Source organism: Anser cygnoides, chromosome 5, assembly GCF_040182565.1.
Source record: "Anser cygnoides isolate HZ-2024a breed goose chromosome 5, Taihu_goose_T2T_genome, whole genome shotgun sequence".
Lineage (NCBI taxonomy): Eukaryota > Metazoa > Chordata > Aves > Anseriformes > Anatidae > Anser > Anser cygnoides.
This window is the reverse complement of record NC_089877.1, coordinates 20,806,488-20,820,498: the sequence shown is the minus strand read 5'-3', so window position 1 is coordinate 20,820,498 and position 14,011 is coordinate 20,806,488. Positions and strand designations below refer to the sequence as shown.

At 43.8% G+C, this 14,011-nt stretch overlaps 2 protein-coding genes across 2 annotated transcripts; both read right to left on the bottom strand.

The window, feature by feature from the left end:
- Nucleotides 1-259: 259 nt before the first annotated feature.
- Nucleotides 260-4,144, bottom strand: SPTSSA (serine palmitoyltransferase small subunit A). The gene is made up of 2 exons (XM_066997229.1): nt 3,948-4,144; nt 260-1,532 (listed from the first exon to the last, which is right to left on the bottom strand). The coding sequence occupies exons 1-2, from the start codon at nt 4,048-4,050 to the stop codon at nt 1,429-1,431; spliced, it is 207 nt and encodes a 68-aa protein (XP_066853330.1). The 5' UTR covers nt 4,051-4,144; the 3' UTR covers nt 260-1,428.
- Nucleotides 4,145-8,176: 4,032 nt separating this feature from the next.
- Nucleotides 8,177-13,918, bottom strand: EAPP (E2F associated phosphoprotein). Its single transcript, XM_048058788.2, has 6 exons — nt 13,757-13,918; nt 13,241-13,422; nt 11,911-12,009; nt 11,446-11,569; nt 10,049-10,168; nt 8,177-8,802 (listed from the first exon to the last, which is right to left on the bottom strand). The coding sequence occupies exons 1-6, from the start codon at nt 13,828-13,830 to the stop codon at nt 8,538-8,540; spliced, it is 864 nt and encodes a 287-aa protein (XP_047914745.1). The 5' UTR covers nt 13,831-13,918; the 3' UTR covers nt 8,177-8,537.
- Nucleotides 13,919-14,011: the final 93 nt, after the last annotated feature.

Here is a 14,011-nt window from a genome sequence, read left to right as displayed (position 1 = left end):
TTGCTATCTGTGTGCTTTTCAGAAAGCTATACAAACCCACAATACGGTATCTTTATAGAACAGTTTTGTTGTACAACTCAGGTATAATTCTTGATTTCCAAAGAAGTTGCATAAAAGATATAAATACCTATTATTACTGGGTCATTATAATCACAATTTTTTGGTCAAGTACCAGTCTTTTTTTTGTTTGTTTGTTTGAAGAAAAGTAAGCAGTATTCAGAAACACATTAACTTCTCAATGAAAGTTTGGCATCCAAGCTCTGCTTTTAAAGTTTTATTTTTTAAACAACAACAAAAAAAGTCCTCCACTTAAGAAAGTTAGGTTGTTACCATCTTACATTTCAGAATACAAAACTGAAAAAAATCCCTATTAAAAAAAAAAAAAAAGAAAAGAAAAAAAGGCAGGACTTCAGCCAAGTATTCAGCTACTTATTGCTGTAGTTGTAACTCGAGTCCATTTAAAACCCTATGTTTTGGTCATTGGTAGCGAGAACACATTTGGAACACTAGCAGCAATAGAAAACCCCCTTAAAACATAGACAGGTACACTGTTGAGTGAAAATCAGCAGAAACCATCACCACTGAAACATAACAAAGCATTATGTAAAAGTACAACTTAACTGGTAGCTAGAAAAAGCGTTGATTTAAAGTACTGTCCCAAAGCTTTACGTGGGCCTATGTGAGCAAAGAAAAGTCCTTTTGTTCCCACTATGAAAAGACCAGAACCCCAGCGCTACTCAAACATAATGAATGCAGCCTCCACTCTGCCTCAATGCTTTCTCTCTCCCACCCTCCTCCAGCAGGTGGAACACACAAACTCAAAATAATTGCTAATTCCAAATTCAGGTGATATGCACAAACACACTGTTGAACAAAGTTTGGACAAGAAAACAGTACACCTGAGTTCAGTCATACAAACTAATTTTTTTGTCAAGTGTTAGACGAATATATCCATGTCTCTAATATGAATCTAGATGTATTTTCTTACAAAACGCATTGATAGAAATATCCAGGCAAATGCATACCATACAATAGCAAAAGCTTTAAGCCCCATTTAATAAGATGACTTTCTGATTAAAAATAGAAGGCAATTAAGATTTACTCAAAATTACAATTAAGAAAAGCTTTCACAGTGCAATGTTGAAACTGTCACAAAGTTAAGAAAATACTGATATCAAAGTACAATCACAATGTTAAGGTAGACAAAACTACTATACAAGGGCAGATCTTGTAAAATCAAAAGGAACGAACACAACATAGGGGACACCTCACGCCCCTGCTCTACATAGCTCATTTCCTAGTCTGCAGAATCCTCATTGTGTCTTTCTTTTTTTGACATCGGTAGAAGTCTCGTTAAAACTAAGAGATTCATTCTTCTTTGTAGACCAGATTTCAGAGCATGATTACTTCGTGAAAACACGTTCTTCATCACTGCACAATTTCAAAGTAGTGCAATATTGCCATGATGTGCTGAGGCATGAACACATAGCCTGTGTACAGTGCCATTCCAACGATGGAAACTAGCATTGAATCTGAGTGACAGTTAAGGAAGAAAGTATTTGAAACAAAGTGCATTAGAAGTCACATAAGCATAGCATTAAATCTTTCCTGTTAACTATCTTACAACGTTGTATTTTTAAAATACAGGGTGTCAACTGCATTCAGCGAATACATCTGTAGAAGAAGCAATAGAAAACTGACAACCAGAATACTCGGTAGGAGTGACGAGCTGCACCGTGGTAGGAGGCCTGGGGAAACTGAAAATAGGCAAAAAGCTCAACTTATGTGTTGCTTGACAGTACTTAGAACAAAAAACCTGCAGGGTAATGAAAAATATGAGTGATGTTGTGACAGGCACCTTTCTAGCAATTTCAGCCACAAAGCCTCAGAGGATCAGCGTGGCTTGGAGTAAAGTTGTGCATTTAAATAAACAGATACTCACTATAGCAGATCCGTAAAACAAACCTCACATGAAGAAGTCTGCTAAACAATCTCAAGATGACCACTTTGTTAGTTGAAGTCCAAATGGGGACCTTTTATAGAACTTCGAGAAGGCAGATGGCAGGAGGATAGCTTATAATATGTACGTACCACTAAACCTTCGTCAAGCTCTAGGATTCTCAAAGCTTTATCTACAGAAATCATGGCACCAGACTACTGAAGGATCACATCATTCAAAGTTTAAGACTTCATAAATTCAAAAGTAGCACACTCAATTAATAACAGCCTCTTGATTTCAACCAACTACCAGCAGAGATTCAGTAAGCTTAGACAGAAACATTAGGAAGAGCTCTGAAGATTAACAAACAAGATAACGCTGGATAACAGTACTCAATTTCCACAGGTGAAATCAGAGGAGCTGCGCATGCTCCTTAACTTTGAGAAATCAAGTTACCTCAGCACGTGCGTTACAAAGGCTTTGTGACTGACTTCCCTGTGATAGAGCGGAGATATTCGTTGTGCTTATTAGAGCGTACTAGCTTCTGGGTGTATTTTTAGTCCCAGAAGATTGCACAACGCGAGACACTAAAATGAAGGTCAGCCCATAAATCCACGTTTCAGTACCAGTGCTCGCGGTGACTCCGGAGCACGAGGCGCTGGCGGCGCACGCAGGAGGTCGGCGCACCCGTAGCTCCCGAGGCCGCCGTGTCGGCGCGGCGTCCCCACGGCACCTGGCAGGCCTGGCACAGCCACGCTGAAAGCACCCCGTTTGAGGACAGGAACAGCCCTGCTGAACTGAGATCGCAAACGATACTTGGGGCACATAGGTGGTTTTTAAGTTAAGCAGCAGTTGCTTCCCTGCAACATGAGCGTTTTATAAAAATATGTGATCATACACACATACCTTCCATTTGCTTAAATATCTTGCCCAAGTTAAAAAGATGCATAGTTAACACAAAAGCAAAAAAAATACATATTCATGACTAATCTACTCGCAAGGGAAGCAATAATGGAGGTTTTTTCAGTGATACAGACACGGCATAAACAGAGGAAGGTATTTTAGTCAGGAATGTGTTGTTGTTTTTTTAATTAAGAACTGCTACCTAAACAATCGTGTGCAGTCAGCCTATAAATACTAGAACAAATAAACAGTAGGTTATCTCCACTTTTACTGACTGTACGCAGGAAAAAACTAATCTCATCACACAGCTGTAACCTGGGAAAACACTTTTATGTAACGAAAGCCAATTCCTTTACAACTGACCAGGAAAAGCAGCTTTGCGCTAGTACTAACACCCTTCTCGCTGGGTGTAAGCGATGATAATGTTTTGGTTAATTTGTCTCTTTGCCTCTTGACATTAACTGGAGGTGGCTCGGGGTCACTCACGCCAGACATCCTTTCAACCCAGGATCAAAACAGACACGCTGAAGAGAAGCACTTGCGATGCCATAACAACACTTGAGGGGATATACTGCCTGCGTGGGAGAGCTGGTCGAAGAAGCTAACCTTTAAGTACTCTTTTACACAGATGCCTTCACGTTAGCATCCATCAAGCTCTCCCACTCCAAGCGAGACAAACAAATTTACCAGCCCGAGGACCAGGCACTCTTCCACCAAAACACCATGTGACGAAGCACGACCAAGACGCGAGTGAGCTCGGCGGCGTGCACGCCCACTTCCCACTCGGCAAAAACACGCGCACGGAGGGATTCATGGAAGGCTCGTGCTAACCAGAAACCTCGGCGTTCCGGTTTACAAGCCAAGAAAAAAAAAAATACCAGAAAAAAAAGACCAAAGCGGACCCAACTCCTGACAGACACCGAGCCCCGGGCAGCAGGACCGGCGGCAGCAGGCGGGGCAGCGGCACGACGGGGACCGCCCGGCTCCGGCGGCGCCGGCCCCCGCCCGCTCCCCGCTCCCCGCGCCCCGAACCCGCTCCCCGCGGCCGCCCCGCTCCGTGCCCCAGCGCCGCCCGGCAGGCCCGGCGCCGCCGCCAGAAGGATACTGAAGACGGTGCGCTCCCAGGGCTCCAGCATGTAGAGCGCGGTGACCAGCAGGTACTGGTAGTACAGCCACGACATCTGCTTCCAGGCCGAGCCCAGCGCCATGGCGCGCACCGCGCTCTCCCCGCCCGCCGCTGGCTCCGCGCCGGGCCCAGGCCGAGCGGAGACGGGGGGCGGCGGCTGCCCGGGACCCGCCCTCCCGCCGCCGGCGCCGCCGCCGGGCCCGGCCCCGCCGAGGCCCGGCCCCGCGCCCCGCCCGGGCGGCCGCTGCCCTCCGGGGCCGGGCTGCCCGAAATGGAGGCGCCGAGAAGCGGCGCCCGGCCCGGCCCGGCCCCGGCCGGCCGTCAGGTGGCGGCGCACAGGGGTCGCCGTCCCCGGCCCAGCAGCCCAGGGGGACGTGCAGGGCTGCGCCTGACCGACCACCGGCTTCTGGGGAGAATCGAGCCTCAGCAGGATGTTGCTGCAGACGGTTTTCTCTCAGCCTGTTTCGTTTGAGTTGACACACTGGGAATTATGGAAGACCTGAAGGCTGCGCTCAACGTGATGCACTGGAAGTGTGCTCAGAAGGCTTCAGCGTGTGTAGTTGTCAGAGGGTAAAGCCCTCCCCAAACCAGTGCCCAGATAAACGAGACCTCAGAATCTGACAATGCTGACTGTCCAGATTAATCCCAGAGGAATGGAAAAAATAAAGCTGCTACAGATCAACTTTGTACCGCAACTGTTGCTAACTTTGCACTTCTGTAAGGCTTATGGGGCCAAACACCAGAGGGTGTTACAACCCCCTGACTGCTATTTGGCTTCAGATACAGAAAAAGTCAGAGATTGGCCTGGGACTGCGTGATTAGAAAGGCCATTGACAACCTAGTTTAGAAGGCCCCAATCTAGTTTAATCTAGTTTAGTTAAACCAAAAACCTGGTAAAAAGGTATACACGTGGAAATCGGGCACCGTGACTAAGCTGAGCATGAGGTGTAACCTCTAGGCACTGGGGCCAGGCCACCAGCCAAGACCTCCCCCACAGGCCAAGTGCGTGCACCGTAGATGAGAAACTGATACCAACCCAGTACAACCATCCTGCTTAGTAAATCAATTTATGTCACTGAGTGTCGTAATTCTGTTCTTGCAGGCACCCCACCCCAACTTCACCTGTGCTGTTCGTACAACGGAAAGCAAGGAAATACAGTCACGGGAGGGTGTATGTATTAATTATTTACACAGTTGCAATTGCAACTACAGTACTAGGAGCTAACTGTGCAGAAGAAAACCACCTGGCAGACAACTGAATATTGTCTCTATTTATGTGGCAGGATCTGAAAACGGTTTTAATCTGTCCAGAATACATTTAGACACACTTTCTGTGCAGATTTATTTCAGCACAAGAAGAAATGAGAGCATTGACACAATTAATACCCCCACACAAGCGGCCACAAGAACTGTTGTCCCTTTCCAAGACAGCTGTTGCTTGTTGCAATTGTTACTGGAGGAGTCTTGTGTTGGTGCCACTGCTTGAAAAAGTAGTGGTAGTTATGAAAGCCTCCTTTCTATATAAACACAAAGTTCAAGGACAAGTGGTGTTTTCAGCACAAATAAAGCACTACTCCCATTCACAGCTGCGAGCTGTAGCGATATGGGGCAAATGTGTCCCAGTTCTGCCTGCTCCCACGCTTTGCAAGAGTGGGACTGCGATTTGAGTGATAGGGCAAGCAAGAAGCAGCAGCAAGTACCCGATACGAGAAGAAAGGTAATGTCAAGAGGCACACCAGCTGCATGATTTCCTGCTACATCCACCAGCTGTTGTCCAGGTCTCTTACACCTTTTCACTACGGTACGTACTCAGGAGGCAATTGTTAATATTTATTTAGAGCCTTACAAAAAAAAATAACAATACTCCTCTGAATAGTTCCCCTTCCTTTCCCAGCTCCATTCTAGCCCTGCTTTGGAACTGCCATCATCTATTGTTCCTCCTGCTACCACTGGCACTGACACCTGAGCCCTCGAACTACATTCCCAGATGCTCACGTTTCCAGCAGTTCAGGGCAAAGACCCTTAGCCTGGTGCTCCACAGCACTTTGATGCTGCACCTGGACTGTGAAGATGGCTACATCGTGGCCAGTATGCCCTACAGCACAGAGTGCATCCTCTATCACATCTGCTCCTCCACAGTTGTAAGAAGGAACAGTTCTTATGTTCAAAATGCATGTGTATTCTGAGCTGCTTCCTGAGAAACAAGCAGTAATTTCAGCATTTCCATGGTCACCCTAACAAGATGGAAGCCAGCAATCTTCTGAATACAATAAAAGCCATTTACAACATTTACTCTTCTGCCAAGCTCAAACTGTCCTGAGCTTTATACAGCTAAACTTCTGGAATGATTAAAAAAATATAAATCAATGTTGCTATGTACTAAAACTAGACTTTTACAGCTTGCAAAGAGCAGTAGGATTGATTTTCTTTTTACTGGAAAGTACAATGTCTGTATTTTACCCAAATTTTACAAGAACTGCATGCTGTTTATTCCAGTAAGACAAAAAATTTGAAGGTTTGTATTTCCCTCCATCATCACCAGTGAGTTATTTTCTTGAAAAGTTGTGAAGAAAAAGGTGAACGCTGATACTTGTACTAAATTCCTTCAGTAAAACTAAAATATTAAATTTGCTAAAAAACAATGTCCACAAAAGCAATTAACAAATAGCTAAGCAAATAACTGCATTGTTTCCAACCCACAGGATGTTTACGGAGCTCTGAAAGTGGACCAGATGAGGCACAGATCATGCCAGTCTGCACTGCAGAAGCTGTTGTCCACTACCCTGTGTGATGTTCGATGACTAAAGGATTTACTTCCAGGAGGTCCTTCTGAGTTTTGGCCTCCACCCAATGGTTACTCTGGCAGTGACACTACTCTGAAACAGCTGCACTGACCATTTTCCTTTTTACATCCTGCTGAACGTCTCTCTACCTCCGCTCACTCTGTCATTTTCCAGGTGTATTTTTTATCACAGCTTCTTTTACATTAATCCCAGATACATCTTGTATAGGAACCTGGTGGTCATTTATCTTCCCTTACAATGTAATTCCTCAAAGTCTCTGGGGGCAAACCGGCAGCAGCCTATGGCCCACAGCATTCGGTTTTTGAAGGGCCAAAACATTAATCAAACTTATATTGTATTTTTTTTAATTTTAAACATGGGCCAACTTCACCTCTGCCATTTCTTCTATCTTTCCTACTACAATTACTCATGCAGTAACACAAAATTGAGATGACCTGGCCACCAATACACCAGCCAGCTTAATATTGTCACTTCTATTGTCCATAGTGTTGGCTTCATGCAACCCTGACGGTAGAACAAACGTTTTGGTGTTTTCCCCCTAGGCTCATGGGCTCATGTAACACTGTACAAAATCAGTATTTGTAGATCAGTAGAACACAGCACCAGGGACTAGAGAAGGTAACCAAAGAGACCTATGATTCTACTGTAATCTAAACCACAAAATATGATGTTCTTCAGGTTCCTACCTCTTAAATATTTCTGTCAATATCTCAGAGCATGTAACAACTTATTTACAGTACTATCAAAAGAAAAAAGCTTAAAGATGAGATTGAACAAAGGCCTGTTTGAAAAAAAAAGTTGAAACATTAAAAAACATGAGGCTATAAAGAAGAGACATTACTTACTAATAAAAAAATAGTTCACCTCTTGGGAGTATGCCTGGAGAAGCAGAGAAAAGGATCCAACATTAACGTTACAGTGGTTTCATTGACTAAACAAGAAGCCTAAATATCATAGAGCAGAAGCTACTTACGCTTCCATAAAGAAGCCATAATTGTACTGAAGAAACACAAAAAGCACACAAACTAGATTAATGGCCATAGAGCTAACCATAAGTTTATTCTTAAAACATGTCACCGTGAAGAAAAAGGACAGTAGAAAAAAATGTCAGGTATTTTCTTCTAATGTATTTTTACATTAAAAGTTCCTAATTGTGTTACTAAGCATTACTATGTTGATTTAAGTGATCCATTCCAAACTTGATATAACCTGATTTTCCCATCTATACAAATAAAAATTTCAATTTGAGATCTTAATGAGCCAAAAATCCAAATATAATGACAAGTCCTTCCTTATCTTACCTACATTTGTGCAAATCATCCAAGAATGCCAGCCTAAAGAAGCCCGACATCCTGACTGAGAGTTTATTAGTATCCTAGAAATGATGAATGCAGCTACACAGGACCAGCTTATACCGTCTTTATTCTAAGCAGCAGTTCTAATACATATTGAGATAATGGACAGTATATACACAGGGAATGATCATAATACACAGATCTTACATTTTATTTACAAAATTTTCAATCCTCAATGATGCAACCACCTGGCAGCGTGAAAGAATATTGTTCTCAAATGCAAGCAGTTAACCATATTCCTTTCATAAAAAGGAATACAACAACAAGTGTCAAAAACCCAACCGCTATAAAGTTCTCTAATTAAAATGTACATTTAAAAGAACGTATTTTAAACATGCTAACATGCCTGCATTTCTGATACTTCACACTGTCTTAAACAGTGCACTTTTTTTTTTTGCTGCTTTTGCATATTAGCAGTGGCTGGCTAGAACATTGAAGAAGTGAAAAACTTCATCTTTATCCATCACTGCCACCTCAGTTGAACATTCAGTACATAACACTGGATGATACACTTCCTCCTCTTCTTGATTGGACTGTACAGAGGTAGTTTCTTTGCTGTGCTTCATTTTCTTGCTTCTTTTATTTAGCTTCTTTCTGTATTTCAGAATTTCCTCTTTGTTAACAAAGCAGTTCATCACAAACATTGCTCTGTACTGTGTTTTGTAAGATTCATGTCTACGGAGAAGGGGAGAAAATGCAAGTCATACCACTGATAAAACTCTGCTTCCAAGAAATTGGTTATCATCACTAGAAATGGGATTAAACGTAGGAAGTACCATGTCAAAGGGCTGAAAGCCAAATAAGTATGAAGTTTTATAAGCAGAACTCACAACTACCGAAATCACAAAACTAGAGTTGCAAGCCTGAAATTCTCTATCTATAAATAACAAACATTGATACATCACACTTGAAAAATATCTGTCTATAATAAAATGGATTTTCAGCTGTCATCTGCATAACAACCGCATAGCTGGAGCACATAGCAAATTCAGGGCTGCAACAACACCATGTCTCTCAGGCTGCAGTTTTAGAGCAGCCTAAACCAACATAACAGGTGGCTGCAGAAGTCCTATCTTGACTTCTGGGTCTTTAGTGCTTGTACAATGATGTGCTGAGCTATTTTAGTTTATCAAACTCACGAAAGACCAGTCCAACGATAAAAACAGTTTTCTGCGAGCTTCGCAAACTGAAATACTTAACTACAGAACAGTCACAGAATGCCAGAACCAGCAAACGGAAGAGATTGGGAAATAGCACCCAGCATTTAGATGATTTTAGGCTGCTGTGGAATTTCACCTTCAACTACCAAAAGTACTGAGTAAATTTGGGGTAGCTTATTCCTCATTTCACAGGGTTTCTTTCTCCATTACTCTCAGTGCAAAAGTCTTCTCCTTTGCACAAGTTCACAATAGTAATTAGGTCTGCAGTGCAGTCAAATACTGGAGAGCTGCAAAACATGCTTTCCAGGTACTACTTAACTATACTCAAAACTGCTAACACTCAGAGCAATTAAGAATATACTACTATCCTGATTTTGCCTAATCATCCACTAAAAATGAAACTTTAACATGAAAATAATAGTTAACCTGGAATAATTTGATACCTCTAAACATCAAGCTAACATATTTTTCTAAAAACAAAAAATCAGCGTGAACTTCCTGTTTAATCTCCATGATGTTTTTTAACAGTTTACCTTCTCCACTATACTAAAGTTCTTCCCTGTTCTTCCTCATCTCCATGCTTCATGTTAAACTGACCATCACCATTCTTTGAAACTAGAATTCACCCCTACATCTGATTCATCTTCTTGTTATTAGCTCCACCTTGCAAGGCTCAATTGATCAAATCACTGAGTACACTAAAAATGCAACTGACCAGAAGAGAGGCATTGCAAGAAGACCCCTTATTGTTCAATAGTTACCTCTGACAGTCCAGGCATAACGTTGTCATGCAGGCAGGGCAATTCAAAACAGCATCGCTATTTGGAACAGCTGAAGGTTTTGTCTGTTGTTGCCGCAGCCCTTTTCTTTGATTACGGTACCTACCAATTGGAGAAGGGAGGAGAGACAGAAAAAGTGAAATTACGTGCCCTTGCTGTCACACACATCAATTCAACCTTAAGAACTCTTTTTGTATTAAGATACATCAGTAAGTACCCGGCTCCTTCTCGAGACCTTTTTCATTAACTCAAAACACATAAACATAAGCATTGCATGGAAAAAACACGCAGCAGTATCTTTCCATTTATTTTGTTCAGAGGATTCTCATTTGGTGACATACGTACATCTAATGTGGACTTCTGCCCAATAATCATCTTCCTGGAGAAGGCAGGTATCTTAAGTGCAATCTCTGCAGGCAACATACATTAATGTTGTGTTTTTCAAGATTTACATTTCCCTTCTGCTTCAACAAGCATTTTTCTAATTTATCCTTCAAAAAAAACTCAAGTAAGGCAGCTTTGTTCTGTTTGTATGACAACCTTTTCATTAACACTGTGGTTCTTTCGATAAGATCTATACACAAAACTGGCTTATTGAACTAGCACATTCATTATATGCACATAGAAGTTTTACAGGCTTTTAAATTTCATACACTGTAAATTCTAAGGCAAAAATATTCTCACTGTGTGGACTTGACAGCATTTTTCTGTATAGTCACCACGTTCAATGGAATTTTTCATTTTGTGGTAATGCCCTCTTTTGGCTGGAATAAAGTTAATTTTCCTCCTAGTAGCTGGTATGGTGCTGTGTTTTGGGTTTGGGATGAGAATAACGCTGATAACGCACTGATAGTTTAGCTGTTGCAGAGCAGTGCTCACACAGAGCCAAGGACTTTCCAGCCTCTCACCAGTACCACCCTGCCAGCATCAGGTGCCCCAGGAGCTGGGAGGGGACAGAGCCAGGACAGCTGACACAGAGTGGCTGCAGGGATGTCCCATACCTTACGGCTTCACGATGAGCAATAAAACTGCAGGAGTTGGCCAGGGAGGTGCGGGGAGCAGGGAGGCTGCTGCTGCTCAGGGAGTGGCTGGGCATTGTTTGGCAGGCGATGAGCAATTGCATTGTCCATCACTTTCTTTCTATATTCTTTTATCATCATCATCATCATCATTTTTCCCTTCCTTTTCTGTCCTATTAAATTGTATTTATCCCAGCCCACAAGTGGTTTTTTTTGTAGTTGTTCCCCCCCACCCCGATTCTCTCCCCCACCCCACTGCGGAAGGGGAAGTAAGCAAATGGCTACATGGTGCTGAGTTGCCAGCCAGGTTAAACCACAACAGCTAAGCATCCTACAGCTCAATTATTTACAGTCTCTTACCTCCTCCTTTGTAAGTCAACCCACGCTTGGTCTCGATTGTCTTCTTCTGGGTCATATAACAGCTCATCATTGGAAAGAATCCGACGTTGCTGATGTTTTCTTTTTTTCTGGGCATCCTGTGTAACTGTAAAGATTTGTGCAAGTACACATTACATCAGTTGGACATGAGACGATTCTCTACTTAAATCAAAATGTGAATTTTTTGATTTTCCTTTAAAACATCTGCAATAACTAAACTAAATCAAAGATCTAGCTCATCTCTACTCCAAATGCACCGCCCCAAAGGATTAAGACGTCTTACGTAGATTGGCATACATCATAAATTTGCAGGAACTTTGTTGAGATGATATAGGCTGGTAATTGTCCCCAGAGGGCTCTCTTCAGAGTCCCTGACCCCCCTACAAGGATTCTACTAGACCTGAGATGGTAGTCTCCTAAAATGCCCTCCTCTCCTCAGTTACTTACCCATTTTATCTTCCTCTTCTGAATCAGAATCAAAGTAAATGTCATCGTAGTATTTCGAAGTGGTGGCATCTCCAGTCTGCCCAGTGCTTGAGGAAGTACCTATATGCGTAATTGGAGAGAGAAGTTGTAAGAACATCTCACCAAAAGGATAACTAATGTATAGTCCAGAACAAACCTTCATTTCCAAGTTAGTTTACTCAGAAGCATTCTGGGTGTGTTAAGTAACAGCTCTCCCAATTTACTCCCATATCCCGATCATCCACACTACTTGCGTTATTTCGTTTATAGGTGCTCTCTCAGAGTAGAACTGCTCACTTTCTCTGAGACGAACCCCCAGTACAGTTCAAAGGAAGGTTTCTTTTATTCAGTCATGCAGAAGAAATACAGATGTGGCACATTGTCATAAACTTTGACGTAAGTAAAATTCACAAGAAAAAAACTTGCTACTTTTCAGGACCACAGTAGTTCATAAAAGACCTAGATCGATTGGCTGTCACATGTTGGTCCGCCCCAAAAATCCTATTCTGTTCTGGATGCATGTAGCAGTATAAACATTTCTACACCTTCTTAACTGCAAAACCAAAACTGAAGGATCAGGTTTGTCTACTAAAACAGAAAAACTATTAAACCTGCTGGATGCAAAATAAAGTTCCTACCTTAAAATAAATACGACACGTATTTCCCCAGAAATTAAAACACCTCACTAGGCGTTTGTACTAGGTACAAAACTAGAACATACGCTCCTCCAACACCAAAGCAATCAATCTATTGCACCCAAAATAGTACACAAACTCCAGAACAGGTAAGTCTTTAACACATTTTTACTATCTGATGTAACTTGTAATTTTAAGCACTTAAGGGAGGAAGAGATGAGTATTTTTCTTGATTCTTTTCCCCATCTGATTTGGGATCTCAATCCAACATATGCTTTTCTTTTGTGCAAGAAAGGGCACCAAATCTTGATAGCATCCAGAGCCACTAGAGGCTGCAACCTGCTCCTGAGACTTCTAAATACATGTGCAAAGTTAAAGAGACACCAGGGAAAAAGGAGACAGATCAAACAAAGAGAATTCACAGTAAAACAGGGAATCACAAGTTCACAAACAACAAAACAAGTCTTAGAAAATGATGAAAACAAACGCATTTCTGCAAGTGGCACCTAGTGACCAATTTCTGCAGCGATCAGCCATTTTAAGATTTTTCCACAGGCTTCCTACAGCCCCCCACTGCCACCACAAACCTCCCCTCTAGCTGTGAGAGCACATCAAGTCCTTAACCAGACACCACTTCACCCGGTGTCATGCACAAGCAGACGCTAGGTGCGATTTACCCATTTCTGGTGATTTCCATTTGCCTTCTATCGTTCTCATGGTGGTGTTGAGCTCGGCCTCCATCTCCTTCTGGAACTCATCGTCGCTGGAGGATTCGCTCTCCCCGGTCAGGCACTCCCGTAGCAGTTTCCGCTTCTGATCGGGAGTGCCGTGTAAGAGCACGTCCACCTCATCTTCCGAGCTACAAGGATCGAAACGTTACGGATCTCATCAACACTACCAGCTTAAAACACCGACTGATTTGGGGAACGAACACCTAGATTGCGGGGACATACTGGGAGGCGCTTCTCCACGGATCTGGGTGAAATTGCTATGCCTCCCGGGCCCGGGACGCTCCCCACCGCAGCCGGGCTGGGCTCAGCAGGGCGCCCCTCGGTTTTCCAGCCTCAGCCCAACAAAGGCGACCCCCCCGCCCCCCCAAGGCGCCGGGCCCGGGCCTCCGCGGTTACCGGCCCCAGCGGGCAGCGGAGGGAAAGGGCAGCCCCCGGCCGCCCTCCGCGTGCTCCGAGAGGCACCTGCTGAGCGCCCGCTCCTCGTCGCTGGGCTCCTCCACCACGTAGGGGTCGTCCTCCTCCCGCAGCCGGCTCATGGCGGCCGCCACCGCTTCCGCCCGCTCCCGGCGGCTCCGGGCCCGCCCCGCCGCCCGCCTCCGCCCCTCGCTGGGCCGGGCCGGGCCCGGGGAGGCGGCGCCGCCTCGGCCGAAGGCCCCCGGGAGCTTTGGGGGCTGCCCCTCGGGAGCTTTTGGTCCCGCTTCCAGTTGGAGAGACACA

Bases quoted from the DNA above. Each gene is read 5' to 3' on its own strand.
- SPTSSA (XM_066997229.1), bottom strand. From the start codon at position 4,050: ATGGCGCTGGGCTCGGCCTGGAAGCAGATGTCGTGGCTGTACTACCAG. The intron at 1,533-3,947 runs GTATCCTTCTGG...ACTGTCACTCAG, and splicing joins CTGGGAGCGCACCGTCTTCA to ATTCAATGCTAGTTTCCATC.
- EAPP (XM_048058788.2), bottom strand. From the start codon at position 13,830: ATGAGCCGGCTGCGGGAGGAGGACGACCCCTACGTGGTGGAGGAGCCC. The intron at 13,423-13,756 runs GTGCCTCTCGGA...CGATCCTTGTAG, and splicing joins GAGGAGCGGGCGCTCAGCAG to CTCGGAAGATGAGGTGGACG. The intron at 11,570-11,910 runs GTAAGTAACTGA...AAATCTTTACAG, and splicing joins AGAAGAGGAAGATAAAATGG to TTACACAGGATGCCCAGAAA.